Genomic DNA, 25,065 nt, shown 5'->3' with positions numbered 1-25,065 from the left:
TTTGTTTCTATAAATTACTGTGAAGAATAAAATAGAAATTACAACACATCAGCCAACAATATCTTATGGTACATAAATGGGCACCGTGTAAGCTACTTACATTGATCAGAGCTAAAACCCAATAAATTAATACTGAGTCTTATAACTCTTCTGTGGGAATCTTTACCATATAATCTTAATAAATATAGTCAAGATTTTGATGATAATGGCATAAGATTTTGCAACGCAGCCTCTACTGGACCAGAAAGCTCTGTTATGTTTGCCATCTTCCCATAATCACAGTTGTGCCATCTTTATTTGTATAACACTCAAGGAAAGGATACTTATCTCACAGTAACAAACCTGAAGCAATGTAATGGGAAACCGATCATGGGGCTCGGTAGTTATCCACACTCGGAAAGTATCATCGCTGGCATCAGTGGTAGTTAATGTCTCTAGCAATTCTTCCATGAATTCTAGGCAAAGGTGACAATTCTGCAGTAATACCCAGCCACCCTGTATTCAAAAATGATTTCATATTAATTCCTTATAACTTTTTTGCTATGACTTTAATAAAACAAAACATACAAGCAAATTTTTTGAAACTTTTACTCAGGGCATAAGAATAATCTGTTTTGGTCACATATATTTTAATGAAAGTGTTATATGTCAATACAATCTTCTTTTTTCTGTTAGTTGTAAAGCTGGTTACTTGGAATCAAGTGGGTTCAAAATGATTGTATCCTGCCACCCTTGGTTTAGAAGGGAACAAAAGTTAAAATTTGAAGTCAGACTTGTTTAAGTACAGTGTGTGCACCATCTAATGGTGGGAATGGGTATTTTGGAATTTGTAACTTAAATTGTCCTGCCTAAGGTAAATCAGAAGGGACTCATCCTGAAACCAAGTCGTCCACTGTCACAAAGAGATACACACATTACCTCATAAAAGTTGGAGGTGTCGACAAAAATTCATGAACAATCAAGTTAGGAAGAAAAGAGAGAATTTTATTTGAGCCAAACTGAGGATTATAGCCTGGGAGACAGAAGCTCTGAGAACTGTCTTGCCTGTTAGAAGTCAAAGGCAGAGTCATATACATTTTTGAGACAAAGGATCATACATCAAAATGACATGCTGACATTTCACATGAGGTTCACCAAAGATACACAGTCCAGGTACACATACAAAGCCAGCAACAAGTCACCATGACTCCCTGCAGAGTTGGAAAAGCATGCTAATCTTTTAAGAAGTTACCTGGCTAGCGTCAGAAGAAAGGGAAAAAAAATTGATCTTTGCATTTGAGCAGGCATTCCCACCTTTGAGGAGGTCTGGTTAATGAGTGATGCAGATGCACATTGTACACTAAAAGGGGAGGGAGGAGGCCCAAATGAGCAGAGAGAATTTTATGCTTAAGTTTTCTTCTCCTGACTTAAAAGACAAATTTTATTTCACCAGAGGCAATAAAGTACATTTGGTGACATTTGCTACCATAATATTAAACCTTATTCTTTACCATCACTGCTCCCAGATATTCCTGAAACCACAAAACTTTCTAAGCACTATCTAAATACTTGATAAAACCTTCTTTAACAATGTAAGTCACATGACTGTCACAGTTCTATAAGAACAGAGTTTATTAGCCAGACAATATCTTGATATACTTATATAATGAGATCAGATAAATACAGCTACAAATCATTGAGCTTAGTGTATATATGGTAAGGCCTGTATATACGCCTTCTACTGCAAGAGAAAACAGAACTCAGACTGGCTTAAGCAGCAAAGGGGACTTGCTGGTCTAGACAACTGGGGTGTCTAGACCAAGATGGACTTCATGGTTGGTTTGTGTCATCGTGGATCCAGTTACTCTCTGATACCCTGATCTGCATTCCACAGTGTCAGCTTTATCCTAAATCTTTCAAGTGGCGGTGTGGCTGCACCTATTCATGGGTTACTGTTGTTGTTTGTTTGTTTGTTTGATAACGCCATTATTATCAATATTTATCCTACCTTGAGACACAGAACATGGAAGTTATAAAAGCTAATATTCCAAAGAAGGTTATTGTGAATGCTGTACCAAATTTAGAAGTTTCTCACTCATGGAAACTAAAGAAATTATTTAAGGCCCAAAGTCAAACTCTCAAATCACTCAATAGAGTGAATTATTTGATCTGAGTAAAAATAATTATATATAATTTCTTTGATATATATAAATTAAATACAGTATATTATTGAATTTAATTAAGTGGTAAAGATTAAGGCTTGGCACAGTTGAGAATTAATGACTAGCCTGAAACTTTGATGAACCAAGCAGAGTTTTAGCCCATTAGCCCTCTCCAGTCATTAATTCCCAGGAAAAGCTGCACCACAGTTGCTACAGACATTATGAGATCAAAAGCTTAAAAATAAACCAAGATCTTATTTTATTTTTATAAATGGTGCAATTTCTTATTGCTGCTGAAATTGCTATCTACCAACCATTTCTAGAAAATTAATGACCTGTGTATTTATTAGGTGTGATGAAAAATAGTTCTCAACATTCCATCCAGTTTGCAATTTTCAATAAAAACCATTATCAATATTTAAACATAACACCCTCAAATATTTCTTATTTGCCTGAAACTATCCATTAATGAAAAATGAAAGTATCACTTTAACTGAAAATTGAAATTTGACTGTCTCAATCTGTCACTTCTTAAGCACTATCTATTAATATTGAACATGACATTGCAAGACTGCTAGAGCTGCATCCGTTAGGAACCAGAAAGTGTGGCTGCCAAATTATCAAAAAATATTTAGTGAAAATAAAATGGAGTGTATACTATAGAAAATGGAACAAGTAGTTTGTGGGGATGTCAGGAGCAAACTAGCTGGAGGTTTAAAATTTGTAGGAAATCAAAGGTTGACTCTATATACATAAATAAAAATGAAAAATAATGATTGAGCATCACAGGTAGAACGCTTTACCCATCACTGTGTTGGTCCTAAGTAGAACAGATGGCTAGAGGAATAATATCAAGAATGTTGCATGAAGAGCAGTTGTCCATTGCTACATACCTGCTGCATTGACATCTGAATCAGCTTTCGAGCATGTACTTCTTGTCCTTGCCCCATTGAGATAGTTCTGCATTCTGTAACACAGAAAGATCACTATGATAAAACATAAATTTTATAACAGGATTGGGACAAAAAATTAATTTCTGAATGGTCATAGCCTCCCTCCTCCGTGGCTTCTAAGGAGACTTTATTATTCAAACAAGTCTGGCTTTCAGTTGTGTTGATGAGAGAAATGAGTGGAGCAGAAATTGGAATGGGAAGGACAAGGAAAGAGAGACAAAAGGCACAAGGCAGGTCTTTTAGAGAGTTCTGGGGTCTTTGGAGATAACGAGGAGGTAGATTGATGGGGGAGAGGCAGCTATAAGGCTATCATAGGCATTAAGTGGGAAAGAGGATTTTTGAGTTTTGCTAAATTTTTAAATTAAATTATATTGGAGTATAGTTGCTTTACAATGTTGTATTTGTTTCTGCTGTACAGCAAAGTGAATCAGTTATACATATACATATACCCACTCTTTTTTAGATTTCCTTCCCATTTAGGTCACCACAGAGCACTGAGTAGAGTTCCCTGTTCTGTGTTTTGATTAGAATATTTTTTTGGTGTTTTATCAGATGCTTCAGTAAAGATTTAGTTGGCTTTTTATTCTTTTACAATGTCAAGTTTGCAGTGTTTTGTCTGTCTGTTTGGGTTTTGTTTGCATATTTGTCCATTTTCCAAGATGGAACTTGTGGCAGCTCAGCCCCATGAGGGCTATATTCAGGGATAACTGCTCCTCAGGATTAAATCACCATCTTAAATCACCAACTGAGCATGAAGAAAAAGTGGAGACCGCTCCAAGATTAGAGGTGTGATTATAATTCAGCAAAATATACACTATATAGGCTTATTAGTGAATTTGATGTTCCAGGCAGAGAACCACACTTGTGCCTGCCACATGAATTCACTAAATTGCAGGAGTCTCTAAATCATGCTTGTGAAACTGGAATTGGAAATTAACTTTTAGGCAAGTCTTTGTGGACCCAGGTCTTCTTGAATATTAGAGGCATGATCTCTAGATCTCTAGAGGCACAGGGAAATGAGGTCAATGGAGACATTGTGAAGCAGTGTATGCTTTTGCCCTACTCTACTGGAGGAGCCTGAATCCTCAGAAAAAAAGGGCTGCTGTAGCTGGGCAAACAATGAGGCTGATTTGGAAACTTTAGAAGGTACAGAGGATGAGAGAAATTCACGGGGTGGAGTTAGAAGTATGTCAGGCACCAGAGAAGAAGTTGCCAGGGCACACCATTTAAAATATAGCACCATGAGGTTAATGGCCAGAGATTCTGTGAGGGTTTGTAGGGTGCAGCATTAGGATTATTTGTGGACTCAGGGTCACAGGGTGAAACTCTGCAGTGGGTGCCTGAGAGAGGATGGCAGAGCACTGCTTGAAAAACTGGGAACTGCAGTTGTCCAAAGGTCACTGAACAAAGCTGGATTTCCCCACCAAAGCCCTCATGAATGTCTCCTGCTCAAGGGAAACCAGGCATTGCTCCCAGGGCATCTGAGAAGAATCCACACACCCTATAATAGGAGAAGGAAGGAGAGGTGGAACTTGAGAGGGAGGAGCCTCCAAATTGTACAAAGAGATAGAGCCCCTCTTGTTTCAGAAGAACCCACAAATGTTAGGTAGGTCAATGGAGGAAAGTTTGATAGGGACAAAAGTATTAACATGTGAGCATGAGCCACAATCTATCTCCCCTGTCCTTCCAACTCTTCTGAAATACACCTTTTAAAAGGAAGAACTGGTTTTTGTTCAGGTGGCCTGGGTTTCTTATCTTGACCTGGGTAAGTGGTCAAGAGGAGACTTAGAGGTATTCCTTCAAAACAAACCCAGAATCTGACCACTTCTGGACATCTACACTTTTATTCCCCGGTCCATCACCTCTTGCCTGTATTCTTGCAGTAGCCTACTAACTGGTTACCTCTCTCCCACTCTTTTTCTCTACTAGTTATTCTTCCCATGGCAGACAGAGGAATTCTGTCAAATCCTAAATCAGATTACGTCCATCCTCTGCTCAGAAACATCCGATGGCTTCTCATTTCATTCTGCACAAAATCCAGAATCCAATTCAAATTCTTACCTCTAAGACCCTACACAATTGGCTCCCACTGCTGCCGCGCTCTACACACACACACACACACACACACACACTTTTTAGGATCTCACCACCATTCATTCACTCTTCTCCAGCCACACTGGCCTCTTCCCTCCTCCCCAGGCACACTCCAGCCTCACCTCTGTTCCCTCTGTCTGAAATGTGTCTCCTCGAATGCTCCACTGACTAATTCCTTACATCTCAGGTCTTCCTCACCTTCTCAACAAGGCCTTCCTCACCTTCTCAACAAGGCCTTCCCTGACCATCTGATCTAGTACAGCATACCTATCCCTGTCACTCTGCCCCTTACCCTACTTTTTCTTAGCATATTACATACTTTTTAGCATATTATATACTCACGTGTTAATTAATTACTGTCTGTTTTCCCCCGACACTAGAACATCAGCTCCACAAGGGACTTATACCATGGTGGCTTATCCAGCACCTAGACAGTGTGTAGCACTCAATAGATACTCAATAAATATTTTCTCAAACTTTAAAAACAGATATAATTCACATATCATAAAACTTACCCCTTTAAAGTCTACAATTCAATGTTTTTTTAGTATATTCATAGAGTTATGGAACCATTACTACTGTCCAATTTCAGATCATTTTCATCAAACCAAAAAGGAACTCCACATCCATTAGCAGTCCCCATCACCCTCTCCCACTCTAGCAACCACTAATCTACTTTCTATCTCTATTCTAGACATTTCATATAAATGGAATTATATGTGACCTTTTGTGTCTGTCTTCTTTTACTTAGCATAATATTTTCAAGGTTCATCCATATTGTAGCATGCATCACAACTTCATTCCTCTTTATGGCTGAGTAGTAGTCCATTATACAGATGTACTATATTTTGTTTACACATTCATCAGCTGATGGACATTTGGGTTGTTTCCACTTTTTGGCTAGTATGAATAATGTTGCTATGAACATTCATATATAAGCCTTTGTGTGGACATGTTGTCAGTTCTCTTAGATATAGACTTAGGAGTAGAATTGTTGGGTCTTATTGCAATTCTATGCTTAAATTTTTGAGGAACTGCCAGGCTGTTTTCCAAAGCAGCTGCACCACTTTACAGTTCCATCAGCAATGTATAAAAGTTCTAATTTTTCTGCATCCTTGTCAACACTTGCTATTGTCCATCTTTTTGATTATAGTCGTCTTGAAATGAAGTGGTATCTCACTGTAGTTTGGATATCCATTTCCCTAATGATTAATGGTGCTGAGTAACTCTTCATGTGCTTATTGGCCATATGTATATCTTCTTTGGAGAAATGTCTATTCGAATCAATGGCTCATTTTTTAACCGGGTTATTTGACTCTTTATTTTTGCATTGTAAGAAGTTCTTTTTACATTCTGTATACCAGATCCTTATCAGATATATTATTTGCAAATATTTTCTCTCATATTGTATTAATAGGTTGTCTTTTTCACTTTCTTGATGGTATTCGTTGAAGTACAAAAGTTTTTAATTTTGTTTAAGTCCGATTTATCTGTTTTCTCTTTTGTTTCCCATGTTTTAAGTGTCATATCTAGAAAATTACTGCCTAATCCAGTCACAAAGATTTATTACTACATTTTCTTCTAAGAGTTTGATAGTTTTAGCTCTTATATTTATGTCTCTGATAATTTTGAGTTAATTTTTGTAGATGGTGTGAAATAAAGGTCAAACTTTATTCTTTTGAAAGTATTGATAGAAATTAGTTTTTCCAGCATGGTTTGTTGAAGAGGCTGTCTTTTCTCCATTGAATGGTCTGGCACCCTTGTTAAGAAACAGCTGACCATAAATGAGGGTTATTTCTGGACCCCCAATTCTATTTCATTGATATATATGTCTATCCTTATGCCAGTACCATTCTGTCTGATTACTGTAGCTTTGTAGTAGGTTTTAAAAATCAGGAAGTATGAGTCCTACACCTTTGTTCTTCTTTTACAAGGTTGTTCTGGCTATTCTGGGTTCCATGTGTTTCCATATGAATTTTAGGATCAGCTTGTCAATTTCCACCAAAAAAAGGCAGCTGGGATTTTGATGGGAGTTGCTTTAAAGCTGTTAGATCAATTTGGAGAGTGCCGCCATCTTATCAATTTAAAGTCTTCCGGGAATTCCTTGGCAGTCCAGTGGTTAGGACTCAACACTTTCACTGCCATGGCCCAGTTTCAATCCCTGGTCAGGGAAGTAAAATCCCACAAGTTGGGCAGCATGGCCAAAATAATAATAATAACAATAAAAAAATAAAGTCTTTCTATCCATGAACATGGGATGTCTTTCTATTTTTATCATCATCATTATTATCATTATTATATCTTCTTTTTCAACTGTTTTGTAGTTTTCAACACACAAGTTTTGCACTTCTTTGTTAAATTTATTCCTAAGTATCTTTTATGATATTGTAAATGAAATTGCATTTATAATTATATAAATTTTTGGTTTGTTTATATATTAATTTTTGGTCTGTTCTTGCTAGTGTGTAGAAAAACAATGGATTTTCGAATAGGATCTTGTGTTCTGCAATCTTGTTGAACTTGTTTATTAGCCCTAGTAGTCTTTTGGTGGACTGCTTAGGATTTTCTATATGCAAAATCATGTCATCTTCAAATTAAGATGGTTTTACTTCTTCTTTTCCAGTATGAATGCCATTTATTTCTTCTTCTGGTCTGACTAAAACCTCCAATACAGTGCTGAGTAGAAGTACAAGTAGACATTCTTCTCTTGCTCCTGATGTTTGGGGAAAAATATTCAGTCTTTCAACACTAAGTAGGATGTTAGGGTTTTTGTAGGTGCCCTCATCAGGTTGAAGAAGTTCCCTTTTATTCCTAGTGTGTTAAGCACTTTCATCATGAAAGAGTGTTGGATTTTTTCAATGCTTTTTCTGCAACTATTAAGATAACCATGTGGTTTTTGTTCTTTCTTCTGTTAACATGGTGTATTACATTGATTAATTTCCATATGTTTAACCAACCTTGCATTCTTGGGATAAATCCCCTTGGTCATGGTGTATAATCCTTTTTATATGGTGCTGGATTTGGTTTGATAGATTTTGTTGAGAATTTTTGCTTCTATATTCAAAAAGGATTTTGGTTTCCTTCTAATGTCTTTGTCTAGAATTGGTATCAGAGTAATATGGGCTCATAGAATGAGTTGGAAAGTATTCTCTTTTATTTTTTGGAAAGATTTGTGAAGAATTGGTGTTATTCATTAAACATTCAGTAGAATTCACCCATAAAGGCATGTAGTCCTGGTATTTCTTTTGTTGGGAAGTTTTTGATTACTAAATCAATCATTTTACTTCTTTTTTTCTTTTTTTGAATTTTATTTAATTTTTTTATACAGCAGGTTCTTATTAGTTATCCATTTTATACATATTAGTGTATATGTGTCAATCCCAATCTCCCAATTCATCACACCACCACCACCACCACCCCAGCGCCACTTTCCTCCCTTGGTGTCTGTACATTTGCTCTCTACCTCTGTGTCTCTATTTCTGCCCTGCAAACCGGTTCATCTGTACCATTTTTCTAGGTTCCACATATATGCATTAATATACGATATTTGTTTTTCTCTTTCTGACTCTGTATGACAGTCTCTAGATCCATCTATGTCTCTACAAATGACCCAATTTCATTCATTTTTATGGCTGAGTAATATTCCATCCTATATATGTACCACATCTTCTTTATCCATTCATCTGTTGATGGGCATTTAGGTTGCTTCCATGACCTGGCTATTGTAAATAGTCCTTCAATGAACATTGGGGTGCATATGTCTTTTTGAATTATGGTTTTCTCCGGGTATATGCCCAGTAGTGGGATTGCTGGGTCGTATGGTAATTCTACTTTTAGTTTTTTAAGGAACCTCCATACTGTTCTCCATAGTGGCTGTATCAATTTACATTCCCACCAACAGTGCAAGAGGGTTCCCTTTCTCCACACCCTCTCCAGCGTTTGTTGTTTGTAGATTTTCTGATGATTCCCATTCTAACTCGTGTGAGGTGATACCTCATTGTAGTTTTGATTTGCATTTCTCATAATTAGTGATGTTGAGCAGCTTTTCATATGCTTCTTGGCCATCTGTATGTCTTCTTTGGAGAAATGTCCATTTAGGTCTTCTGTCCATTTTTGGATTGTGTTGTTTGTTTTTTTAATATTGAGCTGCATGAGCTGTTTATATATTTTGGAGATTAATCCTTTGTCTGTTGATTCATTTGCAAATATTTTCTCCGATTCTGAGGGTTGTCTTTTCATCTTGTTTGTAGTTTCGTTTGTTTTGTAAAAGCTTTTAAGTTTCATTAGGTCCCATTTGTTTATTTTTGTTTTTATTTCCATTACTCTAGGAGGTGGATCAAAAAAGATCTTGCTGTGATTTATGTCAGAGAGTGATCTTTCTATGTTTTCCTCTAAGAGTTTTATAATTTTCACTCTTAAATTTAGGTCTCTAATCCATTTTGAGTTTGTTTTTGTGTATGGTGTTAGGGAATCTTCTAATTTAATTCTTTTACATGTAGCTGTCCAGTTTTCCCAGCACCACTTATTGAAGAGTCTGTCTTTTCTCCATTGTATATCCTTGCCTCCTTTGTCATAGGTTAGTCGACCATAGGTGCATGGGTTTATCTCTGGGCTTTCTATCCTGTTCCATTGATCTATATTTCTGTTTTTGTGCCAGTACCATATTGTCTTGATTACTGTAGCTTTGTAGCATAGTCTGAAGTCAGGGAGCCTGATTCCTCCAGCTTTGTTTTTATTTCTCAAGATTGCTTTGGCTATTCGGGATCTTTTGCATTTCCATACAAATTGTGAAATTCTTTGTCTTAGTTCTGTGAAAAATGCCATTGGTAGTTTGATAAGGATTGCAATGAATCTGTAGATTGCTTTGGGTAGTATAGTCATTTTCACAATGTTGATTCTTCCAATCCAAGAACATGGTATATCTCTCCATCTGTTTGTATCATCTTTAATTTCTTTCATCAGTGTCTTATAGTTTTCTGAATACAGGTCTTTTGTCTCCTAGGTAGGTTTATTCCTAGGTATTTGATTCTTTTTCTTGAAGTTGTAAATGGGATTGTTTCCTTAATTTCTCTATCAGATTTTTCATCATTAGTGTATAGGAATGCAAGAGATATCTGCATTAATTTTGTATCCTGCAACTTTACCAAATTCATTAACTAGCTCTATTAGCTTTCTGGTGGCATCTTTAGGATTCTCTATGCATAGTATCATGTCATCTGCAAACAGTGACAGTTTTACTTCTTCTTTTCCAATTTGTATTCCTTTTATTTCTTTCCCTTCTCTGATTGCCATGGCTAGGACTTCCAAAACGATGTTGAATAATAGTGGCAAGAGTGGACATCCTTGTCTTGTTCCTGATCTTAGAGGAAATGCTTTCAGCTTTTCACCATTGAGAATGATGTTTGCTGTAGGTTTGTCATATATGGCCTTTATTATGTTGAGGTAGGTTCCCTCTATGCCCACTTTCTGGAGAGTTTTTATCATAAATGGGTGTTGAATTTTGTTGAAAGCTTTTTCTGCATCTATTGAGATGATCATATGGTTTTTATTCTTCATTTTGTTAATACGGTGTGTCACATTGATTGATTTGTGTATATTGAAGAATCCTTGCATCCCTGGGATAAATCCCACTTGATCATGGTGTATGATCCTTTTAATGTGTTTTTGGATTCTGCTTGCTAGTATTTTGTTGAGGATTTTTGCATCTATATTCATCAGTGATATTGGTGTGTAATTTCTTTTTTTGTAGTATCTTTGTCTGGTTTTGGTATCAGGGTGATGGTGGCCTCATAGAATGAGTTTGGAATGTTCCTTGCTCTGCAATCTTCTGGAAGAGTTTGAGAAGGATGGGTGTTAGCTCTTCTCTAACTGTTTGATAGAATTCACCTGTGAAGCCATCTGGTCCTGGACCTTTGTTTGCTGGAAGATTTTTAATCACAGTTTCAATTTCATTACTTGTGATTGGTCTGTTCATATTTTCCATTTCTTCCTCATTCAGTCTTGGAAGGTTGTACCTTTCTAAGAATTTTTCCATTTCTTCCAGGTTGTCCATTTTATTGGCATAGATTTGCTTGTAGTAGTCTGTTTAGGATGCTTTGTATTTCTACGGTGTCTGTTGTAACTTCTCTTTTTTCATTTCTAATTTTATTGATTTGAGTCCTCTCCCTCTTTTTCTTGATGAGTCTAGCTAATGGTTTATCAATTTTGTTTATCTTTTCAAAGAACAAGCTTTTAGTTTTATTATCTTTGCTATTGTTTTCTTTGTTTCTATTTCATTTATTTCTGCTCTGATTTCTTTCCTTCTGCTAACTTTGGGTTTTGTTTGTTTTTCTTTCTCTACTTCCTTTAGGTGTAAGTTTAGATTGTTTATTTGACATTTTTCTTGTTTCTTGAGGTAGGCTTGTATTGCTATAAACTTCCCTCTTAGAACTGCTTTTGCTGCATCCCATAGGTTTTGGATCATTGTGTTTTCATTGTCAATTGTGTCTAGGTAATTTTTGATTTCCTCTTTGATTTCTTCAGTGATCTCTTGGTTATTTAGTAACATATTGTGTAGCCTCCTTGTGTTTGTGTTTTTTACATTTTTTCCCTATAATCGATTTCTAATCTCATAATGTTGTGGTCAGAAAAGATGCTTGATGTGATTTCAATTTTCTTAAATTTACTGATGCTTGATTTGTGACCCAAGATGTGATTTATCCTGGAGAATGTTCTGTGTGCACTTGAGATGAAAGTGTAATCTGCTGTTTTGGGATGGAATGTCCTATCAATATCAATTAAATCTATCTGGTCTATTGTATCATTTAAAGCTTGTGTTTCCTTATTAATTTTGTTTGGATGATCTGTCCATTGGTGTAAGTGAGGTGTTAAAGTCCCCCACTATTATTGTGTTACTGTCAATTTGCTCTCTTATAGCTGTTAGCAGTGGCCTTATGTATTGAGGTGCTCCTATGTTGGGTGCATATATAATTGTTATATCTTCTTCTTGGATTGATCCCTTGATCATTATGTAGTGTCCCTCCTTGTCTCTTGCAACATTCTTTGTTTTAAAGTCTATTTTATCTGATATGAGTATTGCTACTCCAGCTTTCTTTTGATTTCCATTTGCATGGAATATCTTTTTCCATCCCCTCACTTTCAGTCTGTATGTGTCCCTAGGTCTGAAGTGGGTCTCTTGTAGACAGCATATATATGGGTTTTGTTTTTGTATCCATTCAGTGAGCCTGTGTCTTTTGGTTGGAGCATTTAATCCATTCATGTTTAAGGCAATTATTGATATGTATGTTCCTATTACCATTTTCTTAATTGTTATGGGTTTGTTGTTGTAAGTCCTTTTCTTGTCTGGTGTTTCCCACTTAGAGAAGTTCCTTTAGCATTTGTTGTAGAGCTGGTTTGGTGGTGCTGAATTCTCTTAGCTTTTGCTTGTCTGTAAAGGTTTTGATTTCTCTGTCAAATGTGAATGAGATCCTTGCCGGGTAGAGTAATCTGGGTTGTAGTTTCTTCCCTTCCGTCACTTTAAATATATCATGCCACTCCCTTCTGGCTCGTATATTTTCTGCTGAGAGACCAGCTGTTAACCTTATGGGAGTTCCCTTTTATGTTATTTGTTGTTTTTCCCTTCTTGCTTTCAATAATTTTTCTTTGTGTTTAATTTTTGTCGATTTGATTACCATGTGTCTTGGCATGTTTCTTCTTGGGACTCTCTGTGCTTCCTGGACTTGGGTGGCTATTTCCTTCCCCATGTTAGGGAAGTTTTTGAGTATAATCTCTTCAAATATTACTCAGGTCCTTTCTCTCTCTCTTCTCCTTCTGGGACCCCTATACTATGAATGTTGTTGCATTTAATGTTGTCCCTGAGGTGTCCTAGGCTGTCTTCATTTCTTTTCATTCTTTTTTCTTTCTTTTTACTTCTCATAGATGTATTCAGGTTTTCTATTTCTTCTTGAGTCAGTTTCAGTAGTTGTCTCTCTCCAATAATTTGTGCATTTCATCTAGGTTATCTAATTTGTTGCATAAGTGTTCATAGTATTACGTTATGATCCTTTTTATTTTTGTCAGGTCAGTAGAGATGTCCCTTGATAAAAGAAAATTTCACATATTGAGATATGGCAATGTCATTCTGGCTTATACATGAGTTTACTTGAATTTATGCTAACTAAAACAGCCTGTTTGTGGCCTATCAGACATACATTGTACAGCTGCTCTAATTATCACGGAGAAGGACACATTGACTAGAATTAAAGAATGTCCATGTTAAAAATAAAGATTTTATAAATGCCTCCCTTCCTGGGATGCCAATGCTGTACTCCTTATCAATGATGATAAGACTCCCCTCCCAGGTGCCAAGGCCATACTGACTCACTACGTACTTGCTGATCTGTTTTTCTTGAAACCTTGAAGGAATGTATCTCTGACTTGTTTGGTGTTCTTGGTTCTGACAAGACATAAAACTGCTGAAAACCATGCTTCTCCAGAGCAGGTCCTCTGAGTTATCTGAGAGGCTGTTCTGGCTTTAGTCCTCAGTTTGACTCAAATAAAACTCTTTTCTATTCTTATTATTTTCTATTCTTATTATTCTTATGATAGATTGTTTATTGATTATTTTCATTGATACCCCTCCTTCATTCCTTATTTTAGTTATCTTAGTCTTCTCTCCTTTATTCTTGGTCAGTCAAAACAAAAGTTTGCCAATTTTGTTGATCTTTTCAAAGAAGATACTTTTGGTTGGATGACTCTCTATTGTGTTTTAATTCCCTCTTGCATTTTTTCCCACTCAAATATTTATTATTTCCTTCCTTTTGATTGCTTTGGGTTTGCTCTTCTTTTCCTCGTTGCTTAAGGTGGAAGGTTAAGTTATTAATCTGCAATCTTTCTTCATTTTTAACATAAGTTGATAAATATTTGATAAATTTCTGAATAGTCTGGAAACATTAGGTTGATTGACATTGGAAAAGTGAGGAAGCTTTGCACTTGAGGAAGGAAAGAATTCCAAATGACAGAGGCCAGTGAGATAAGTGGCAGTGCAGGCTGAATTTCCAGAGGGGGTGGGAAAAGCTGCCAGAACATCATGATGGGGACTACCAAGAGAAGGAATGATGCAGAGGATGTTGTAGGAATTATTTTGCAGGTAATGCAGCATGATTATTCTTTGGTGGTATGGGATTTTGGGGTTTTTTTTTTTGTGTGTGTGGTTTTGGGGGGTTTTTTGTTTGTTTGTTTGGCTGGTTGGTTATATTTCAGAGACACTAGTAAGATTTCAACTGCCTTTCTATATCTTCCCAAAATTAGGCTTGAGTGTCTTTCACTTTTCCTCTTTCTTTTTAAAACTTTAAAAAATCTAATTAAATAATATAGGCTTATGGTGAAAGCTTTGTAAAATATAGGAGACTATAAAGAAGAAAATAAAAGCCACCAATTTCCTTCCATAGAGATCTTCATTCTAATCTTTTTAGTATGCACAGTCCACAACCACTTACCCTCATTTCAAAATTCAAAACAATCTGAAAGCTGACAGTTTTGCCACAAAATCACTTTGGTGGCAAAAGCTGACCTGAATGGATATGAGCCTATTTATAGTCTTTATTTATCACTATCTTTATGAATATTAATACTTTCATCTACAATGTATTATATAATATATGAAATACTACCTTTCTAAAAGGTGGAAAATTCTGATTCCTGCAATGTATCTGACCCCAAGGACTTTGAATAAGAGATTGTAGACCTATCTATATTAAAAATTATATATATGTATAATAATACATACATATGTCATTTTATATCTCTACTTTTTAACAGTACATTGTATTTTATTGTCATTAAATATTATTGGGAAATAGTTTTTAATGGCGGCACAATGTTCCATCATGTTGATGCATTCTTGTCAATTCAGCCACTATCCTTTTGTGTATTTAAGACACTTTCAATTTTTCAATACTATAAATAGCACTAGATTAAACATCCTTATATATGAGTCCTGATGTGTATCTTTCAGTTTGTTTTTATGATAAATTAGTACATGTAGACTAGTTGAGACAAAGCATACAAACATTTTAAAGATTCATGATATATATAAAAAAAGGACTGCCAGTGTCTCCAGCTGAAATAAGAATGCTGTGATTCCCAACCCACACTTATATCTTTTTTTTGAAACCAAACAGATAACAAAAGCCTTTCTGTGTCTCCCATTTCTTGTCTGTAGGAAAAATGCTTCAGTCTTCTAGACCTTCCCTGAGTTCCAAAGGGCAGATTCCAACAGTTACTAATTAAGGAAGTGAGGGAATGCAGAAACAAAAGCAGTCAGGAAACAGTAGTGCAGAGGGGGCAGAGTCAACATGGCGTACTAAAAGGATGCGGAATTCGCGTCTCCTCACAACTAGGGCGCCTACCAGGCACCGGTGGGGGACCATGGACACCTAAGGAGATGGGAGGAACCCCCAGCGACTGGTAGGACACAGGGCATGGGGTGCGTGAAGGGGGAGGAGAAGTGGAGGTGGGACAGGACTGGCACCCCTGAGGGGCGGCTGGGGAAGGGGAAGGTATCCCACACCCAAAGGGGGAAATTGAGGAACCATTGGGAGAGCAGAGGATCAAAAGGGAGCATGGCCAGGTTTTCCCTGCCTGCTTGGGCCCCCAGGAACCTGCTGAGATCCTGAGCCTGATCCTCTGCCCACTGAGGCCCCCTCTAGCCATGTGGGTCCTGAGGGAGGGGGAGGGAGGAAAGGGGGAGCAAAAGTAAAGCCCAGACCTATAGGACTGACACCCCTGAGGGGTGGCTGGGGGAGGGGAGGAGTTCCTACACCCAGAGGGACCCACCCATGGTTAGGGGTCCAGCGGCGACAAGGGAGACCCTAGGGGAGACAGTGGGGAAGGGTGCGAAGGAACGTAAGGGTATGCAGCCAGTGCTTTCCCTGTCCACTTAGGCACCAGGGAGGCTGTTGGGCTCCTGGGCCTAATCCTCTGCCCTTGGAGCCTCCCTCCTGCAACGCAGAACCCAAGCCCCACCCCTACACCCCCACCCAGGGCCCTACCTCTACACTCAGAGAGCCCCTCCAATATGCTGGGCCTAAACGCCACCCACACACCCTCACTCAGGGCCCTACTTCCAAACTCCGGAACTCCACATTCTAGAGGCCCTCCTTTCCACGTGCTGCCTCTCCCTTTCCCTTCAGGTCCTAAGCAGAGGCCCCACCCCACTCTTGAATATCACCAGCCTAAGCCCCACCCCAAGACCTTTTCTTACTACATGGATCCTGAGCCTAGGCCATGACACACGCACAAACGTTAGCCCCTCCACCCACCTAGGTCCCACCCCACCCCTGCCTAAGTTCCACCTCCACCTAAACTCTGCCCCCATAGCCAAGGCTTTTATTTATTTATTTATTTATTTATTTTTCTTTTTTCCCCTTTTATATTGGGGTTCTGTTTTACCTTGTTGAGTGATTGTTGTTGATTCTTTTATATTTTTATCTTTCCTAATAAATCTTTCATTTTTTAATTTTATTTTATTCTTTATACTTTGTTATTGTTCTCTCCTTTGGCTTTTTCCTCCCACCCACCCCATTTTTTTTCTTTTTTCTGTTGTAGTTTTATTCTACCTTGTTGCAGTTGTGTCAATTATAGTTTTATTTTCCCTAATATATTTTTTATCTTTCTAATTTTATTTTGTTTCTTATTCTTTGATATTGTACTGCTCCTTTTTCTCTTTCTTTTCCTTTTTTTTTCTTTTTTTAACCACACCACAAAGCTTCTGGCATTTTGGTTTCCAGGCCAGATGTTGGGCCTGAGCTCCTGTGGTGGGACCTCCAAGTCCAAACCACTGGACTAACAGAGAACCTCAGACCCCAGGGAATACCAATTAGAGTGAGGCCTCCCTGAGGTCCTCATCTCAGCACCAAGACCCAGCTCTATCCAACTGCCTGCAAACTCCAGTGCTGGACGTCTCAGGCCAAACAACCAGTAAGACAGGAATACAGCACCACCCATCAAAAAAAAAAAAAATGAAACGACAAAAAAATATGTTACAGATGAAGGAGCAAGGTAAAAACCTACAAGACCAAATGAAGATGAAATAGGCAACCTACCTGAAAACAATTCAGAGTAATAATAGTAAACATGATCCGAAATCTTGCAAACAGAATGGAGAAAATACAAGAAACATTTAACAAGGATCTAGAAGAACTAAAGAGCAAACAAACAGTGATGAACAACACAATTACTGAAATTAAAAATACTCTAGAAGGAATCAATAGCAGAATAACCAAGGCAGAAGAACAGATAACTGAGCTGGAAGATAAAATGCTGGAAATAACTGCCAGGGAGCAGAATAAGGAAAAAGGAATGAAAAGAGGACAGTCTCAGAGACCTCTGGGACAACATTAAACACACCAACATTTGAATTACAGGGGTCTCAGAAGAAGAAGAGAAAAAGAAAGGGACCAAGAAAATATTTGAAGAGATTATAGTCAAAAACTTCCCTAACATGGGAAAGGAAATAGTTAATCAAGTCCAGGAAGCACAGAGAGTACCATACAGGATAAACCCAAAGAGAAAAATGCCGGGACACATATTAACCAAACTATCAAAAATTAAATACAGGGGACCTTCAAGATGGTGGAGGAGTAAGACATGGAGATCACCTTCCTCCCCACAAATACATCAAAAATACATCTATATGTGGACTAACTCTTACAGAACACATACTGAATGCTGGCAGAAGACCTCAGACTTCGCAAAAGTCTGGGAGGTGTGAAGGAGGAAATGTTTCCACATACTGGGAAGACCCTTCACTGGTGGAGACAGGGGATGGGCAGGGGGGAAGCTTCAGAACCACGGAGGACAGTGCAGCAACAGGGGTGCAGAGGGCAAAGTGGAGAGATTCCTGCACAGAGGATCAGTACTAACCAGCACTCACCAGCCTGAGAGGCTTGTCTGCTCACCCACCTGGGCAGGTGTGGGCTGGGAGCTGAGGCTTGGGCTTCCGAGTTCAGAACCAGGGAGAGGACTGGGGTTGGATGCATGAACACAGCCTGAAGGAGGCTAGTGCACCACAGCTAGCCGGAGGGAGTCTAGGAAAAAGTCTGGAACTGCCTAACAGGCAAGAGAATATTGTTTCAGGGTGCACGAGGAGAGGGGATTCAGAGCACTGGCTAAACGAGCTCCAGAGACGGGAGCGAGCTGCAGCTATCAGTGTGGACACCAGAGATGGTCATGAAACACTAAGGCTGCTGCTGCAGCCATCAAGAAGCCTGTGTGCAAGCACAGGTCAGTATCGACACCTCCCCTCCCAGGAGCCTGTGCAGCCCGCCACTGCCAGGGTCCCGTGATCCACGTACAACTTCCCCGGGAGAACACACGGAGCAACTCAGGCTGTTGCAATGTTATGCTGGCCTCTGCTGCCACAGGCTCACCCCACATTCTGTACCTCTCCCTCCCTCCAGCTCGAGTGAGCCAGAGCTCCCTAATCTGCTGCTACTTTGACCCCATCCTTTCTGGGCAGGGAACAGATGCCCCCAGGTGACCTACATGCAGAGGCAGGACCAAATCCAAAGCTGAACCCCAGGAGCTGTGAGAACAAAGAAGAGAAAGGGAAATTTAGCCCAGCAGCTGAAGGAGTAGCGAATTAAATCTCCACAATCAACGTGATGTACCCTGCACCTGTGGAATATCTAAATAGAAAACAAATCATCCCAAAATTCAGGCGGTGGACTTTGGGAGCAACTGTAGACTTGGGGTTTGCTTTCTGCATCTAATTTGTTTCTGGTTTTATATTTATCTTAGCTTAGTATTTAAAGCTTATTACCCTTGGTAGATTTGTTTATTGATTTGGTTGCTCTCTTCCTTTTTTTTTTTACATACGTATATGTATATATTTTTCCTTTTCCTCTTTTTGTGAATGTGTGTGTGTATGCTTCTTGGTGTGATTTTGTCTGTATAGCTTTGCTTTTACCATTTGTCCTAGGGTTCTGTCTGTCCCATTTTTTTTGTATAGTTTTTAGCACTTGTTATTATTGGAGGGTTTGTTTTTTGGTTTGGTTGCTCTCTTCCTTCTTTTTTTAATTACTTTTAATATTTTTATTATTAATAATAGTTTTTAATTTTTAATTTTAATAACTTTGTTTTTTCTTTCTTTCTTCCTTTCCCTTTCTTTCTTTCCTTCCTTTCTTTCTTTGCTTCTTTGTTTCTCTTCCTTTCCTTCTGAGACATGTGGCTGACAGGGTCTTCATGCACTGGCAGGGTGTCATTTCTGAGCCTCTGAGGAGGGAGACCCAAGTTCAGGTAATTGGTCCACCAGAGACCTCCTGGTCCCATGTAATATCAAATGACAAAAGCTCTCCCAAAGATCTCCATCTCAACACTAAGACGCAGCTCTACTCAACGATTAGCAAGCTACAGTGCTGGACACTCCATGCCAAACAACTAGCAAGACAGGAACACAAACCCACCCATTAGCACAGAGGCTGCCTAAAATCATAATAAGTTCACAGACACCTCAAAGCTCAATACCAGATGCAGTCCTGCCCACCGGAAAGACAAGATCCATCCTCATCCACCAGAACACAGGCACCAGTCCCCTCCACCAAGAAATCTACAAAACCCACTGAACCAAACTTAGCCACTGGGGGCAGACACCAAAAAACATTGGGAACTACGAACCTGAAGCTTGGGAAAAGGAGACCTCAAACACAGTAAGTTAAGCAAAATGAGAAGACAGAGAAATACACAGCAGATGAGGGAGCAAGGTAAAAACCCACCAGACCAAACAAATGAAGAGGAAATAGACAGTCTACCTGAAAAAGAATTCAGAGTAATGATAGTAAAGATGATCCAAAATCTTGGAAATGGAATGGAGAAAACACAAAAACTTTCAACAAGGACCTAGAAGAACTAAAGAACAAACAAACAATGATGAACAACACAATAAATTAAATTTAAAACTGGCTAGAAGGAATCAATAGCAGAATAACTGAGGCAGAAGAAAGATAAGTGACCTGGTGGAAATAACTACTGCAGAGCAGAATAAAGAAAAATAATGAAAAGAGTTGAGGACAGTATCAGAGACCTCTGGGACAACATGAAATGCACCAACATTTGAATTATAGGGGTCCAAGAAGAAGAAGAGAAAAAGAAAGGGACTGAGAAAATATTTGAAGAGATTTTGGTCAAAAACGTCCCTAATATGGGACAGGAAACAGTCAATCAAGTCCAGGAAGCACAGAGAGTCCCATACAGGATAAATCCAAGGAGAAATATGCTGAGACACATTAATCAAATTATCAAAAATTAAATACAAAGAAAAAATATTAAAAGCAACAAGGGAAAAGCAACAAATAACAAACAATAGAATCCCCATAAGGTTAACAGCTTATCTTCCAGCAGAAACTCTGCAAGCCAGAAGGGAGTGGCAGGACATATTTTAAATGATGAAAGGGAAAAACCTACAACCAAGATTACTCTACCCAGCAAGGATCTCATTCAGATTCGACAGAGAAATCAAAATTTTTACAGATAAGCAAAAGCTAAGAGAATTCAGCACCACCAAACCAGCTCTATAACAAATGCTAAAGGAAGTTCTCTAGGCAGGAAACACAAGAGAAGGAAAAGACATACAATAACAAACCCAAAACAATTAAGAAAATGGTAATAGAAACATACATATCGATAATAACTTTAAATTTAAATGGATTAAATACTCCAACCAAAAGACATAGACTGGCTGAATGGATACAAAAACAAGACCCATATATGTGCTGTCTACAAGAGACACACTTCAGACCTAGGGACACATACAGACTGCAAGTGAGGGGATGGAAAAAGATATTCCATACAAACGGGAATCAAAAGAAAGCTGGAGTAGCAATTCTCATATCAGACAAAATAGACTTTAAAATAAAGACTATTACAAGAGACAAAGAAGGACACTACATAATGCTCAAGGGTTTAATCCAAGAAGAAGATATAACAATTGTAAATATTTATGCACCCAACATAGGAGCACCTCAATACATAAGGAAAATGCTAACAGCCATAAAAGGGGAAATTGACAGTAACACAATCATAGTAGAGGACTTTAACACCCCACTTTCATCAATGGACAGATCATCCAAAAAGAAAATAAATAAGGAAACACAAGCTTTAAGTGACCCATTAAACAAGATGCACTTAATTGATATTTATAGGACATTCCATCCAAAAACAACAGAATACACTTTCTTCTCAAGTGCTCATGGAACATTCTCCAGGATAGATAATATCTTGGGTCACAAATCAAGCCTTGGTAAATTTGAGTAAATTGAAATCGTATCAAGAATCTATTCCGACCAAATGCTATGAGACTAGATATGAATTACCTGAAAAAAAACTGTAAAAAATACAAACACATGGAGGCTAAACAAGACACTACTAAGTAACTGAGAGATCACTGAAGAAATCAAAGAGGAAATCAAAAAACACTTAGAAACAAATGACAATGAAAACACGATGACACAAAACCTATAGGATACAGCAAAAGCAGTTCTAAGAGGGAAGTTTATAACAATACAATCCTACCTCAAGAAACAAGAAAAATATCAAATAAACAACCTAACCTAAACCTAAAGCAATCAGAGAAAGAACAAAAAAAAAAACCCCAAGTTAGCAGAAGGAAAGAAATCATTAAGATCAGATCAGAAATAAATGAAAAAGAAATGAAGGAAACAATAGCAAAGATCAATAAAACTAAAAGCTCGTTCCTTGAGAAGATAAACAAAATTGATAAACCATTAGCCAGACTCATCAAGAAAAAAGGGGAGAAGACTCAAATCAATAGAATTAGAAATGAAAAAGGAGAAGTAACAACTGACACTGCAAAAATACAAAGGATCATGAGAGATTACTACAAGCAACTATATGCCAAAAAAAATGGATAACCTGGAGGAAATGGACAAATTCTTAGAAAAGCACAACCTTCTGAGACTGAACCAGGAAGAAATAGAAAATATGAACAGACCAATCAAAAGCACTGAAATTGAAACTGTGATTAAAAATCATCCAACAAGCAAAAGCCCAGGACCAGATGGTTTCACAGGCAAATGATATCAAACATTTAGAGAAGAGCTAACACCTATCCTTCTCAAACTCTTCCAAAATATAGCAGAGGGAGACACATGCCCAAACTCATTCTACGAGGCCAACATCACTCTGGTGCCAAAACCAGACAAAGATGTCACAGAAAAAGAAAACTACAGGCCAATGTCACTGATGAACACAGATGCAAAAATCCTCAACACAATACTAGCAAACAGAATCCAACAGCACGTTAAAAGGATCATACACCATGATCATGTGTGGTTTATCCCAGGAAGGCAGGGATTCTTCAATATATGCACATCAATCAACATGATACACCATATCAACAAACTGAAGGATAAAAACCATATGATTATCTCAATAGATGCAGAAAAGGCTTTCAACAAAATTCAACACCCATTTATGATAAAAACCCTCTAGGACATAGGCATAGAGGGAACTTACCTCAACATAATAAAGGCCATTTATGACAAAGCCACAGCCAACATCGTTCTCAATGGTGAAAAACTGAAACCATTTCCACTGAGTTCAGGAACAAGGCAAGGTTTCCCACTCTCACCGCTATTACTCAACATACTTTTGGAAGTTTTAGTCACAGCAGTCAGAGAAGAAAAAGAAATAAAAGGAATCCAAATTGGAAAAGAAGTAAAACTGTCACTGTTTGCAGATGACATGATACTATACATAGAGAATCCTAAAGATGCTGCCAGAAAACTACTACAGCTAATCAATGAATTGGGTAGAGTAGCAGGATACAAAATTAATGCACAGAAATCTCTTGCATTCCTATACAGTAATGATGAAAAATCTGAAAGGGAAATGAAGGAAACACTCCCATTTACCATTGCAACAAAGGGAATAAAATACCTAGGAATAAACCTACCTAAGGAGACAAAAGACCTGTATGCAGAAAACTATAAGACACTGATGAAAGAAATTAAAATGATACAAACTGATGGAGAGATATACCATGTTCCTGGATTGGAAGAATCAACATTGTGAAAATGACTATACTACCCAAATCAATCTACAGATTCAATGCAATCCCTATCAAACAACCAATGGCATTTTTCATAGAACTGGAACCAAAACTTTCACAATTTGTATGGAAACACAAAAGACCCCAAATAGCCAAAGCAATCTTGAGAAAGAAAAACGGAGCTGGAGGAATCAGGTTTCCTGACTTCAGAGTATACTACAAAGCTACAGTAACCAAGATAGAATGGCACTGGCACAAAAACAGAAATATAGATCAATGGAACAGGATAGAAAGCCCAGAGGTAAAACCACGCACATATGGTCACCTTATCTTTGATAAAGGAGGCAAGAGTATACAATGGAGAAAAGGCAGCCTCTTCAGTAAGTGATGCTGGGAAAACTGTACAGCTACATGTAAAGGAATTAAATTAGAACACTCCCTAACAGCATACACAAAAATAAACTCAAAATTGATTAAAGACCTAATGTAAAGCCAGATACTATCAAACTCTTAGAGGAAAACATAGGCATGACACTGTATGACATGAATCACAGCAAGATCGTTTTTGACCCACCTCCTAGAGAAACGGAAATAGAGACAAAAATAAACAAATGGGACCTAATGAAACTTACAAGCTTTTGCACAGCAAAGGAAACCATAAACAAGAAGGAAATACATCCCTCAGAATGGGAGAAAATATTTGCAAACAAAGCAACTGAGAAAGGATTAATTTCCAAAATATACAAGCAACTCATGCAGCTCAATATCAGAAAAACAAACAACCCAATCCAAAAATGGGCAGAAGACCTAAACAGACATTTCTCCAAAGAAGATATACAGATTGGCAACAAACACATGAAAGGATGCTCAACATCACTAATCATTAGAGAAATGCAAATCAAAACTACAATGAGCTACCACCTCAAACCAGTCAGCATGGCCATCATCAAAAAATCTACAAACAATAAATGCTGGAGAGGGTGTGGAGAAAAGGGAACCCTCTTGCACTGTTGGTGGGAATGTAAATTGATACAGCCACTATGGAGAACAGTATGGAGGGTCCTTAAAAAACTAAAAATAGAACTACCATATGACCCAGCAATCCCACTACTGGGCATATACCTTGAGAAAACCAAAATTCAAAAAGAGACATGTACCACTATGTTCATTGCAGTTCTGTTTACAATAGCCAGGACATGAAAGCCACCTAAGTGTCCATCGACAGATGAATGGGTAAAGAAGATGTGGCACATATATACAATGAAATATTATTCAGCCATAAAAGGAAATGAAATTGAGTTATTTGCAGTGAGGTGGATGGACCTAGAGTCTGTCATACAGAGTGAAGTAAGTCAGAAAGAGATAAACAAATACCATATGCTAACACATATATATGGACTGTAAAAAAAAAAAAAAAGGTTCTGATGAACCTAAGGGCATGACAGGAATAAAGATGCAGATGTTGAGAATGGACTTGAGGACCCAGGGAGGCGGAAGGGTAAGCTGGGACCAAGTGAGAGAGTAACACTGACATATATACACTACCAAATGTAAAATAGACAGCTACTGGGAAGCAGCTGCATAGTGCAGGGAGATCAGCTTGGTGCTTTGGGACCACCTAGAGAGGTGGGATAAGGAGGGTGGGAGGGAGACACAAAAGGCAGGGGATATGGGGATATAGGTGTGCATATAGCTGACTCACCTTGTTATACAGCAGAAACTAACACAACATTGTAAAGCAATTATACTCTAATAAAGATGTTTAAAAAAAGAAAAGAAAAGAAAAGAAACAATACTGCAGTGATAAAGTGTCCTAGTTCCTCCTAAAGGG

The 25,065-nt window shown here is 38.0% G+C and overlaps 1 protein-coding gene across 1 annotated transcript in view; it reads right to left on the bottom strand.

The window, feature by feature from the left end:
• The window catches only part of DNAH8 (dynein axonemal heavy chain 8), a 343,843-nt gene that overhangs the window by 55,840 nt on the left and 262,938 nt on the right, over positions 1-25,065 (bottom strand). The window contains exons 83-84 of the mRNA XM_081246835.1: positions 3,035-3,108; positions 343-495 (exon numbers count right to left, since the gene is read on the bottom strand). Coding sequence (XP_081102961.1) covers positions 343-495; positions 3,035-3,108 — 227 coding nt within the window. The remainder of the gene's footprint in view (positions 1-342; positions 496-3,034; positions 3,109-25,065) is intronic.

Source organism: Mesoplodon bidens, assembly GCF_964165515.1.
Source record: "Mesoplodon bidens genome assembly, chromosome: 10".
Classification (NCBI taxonomy): Eukaryota; Metazoa; Chordata; class Mammalia; order Artiodactyla; family Ziphiidae; genus Mesoplodon; species Mesoplodon bidens.
This window is presented reverse-complemented; position numbering and strand designations above follow the sequence as displayed.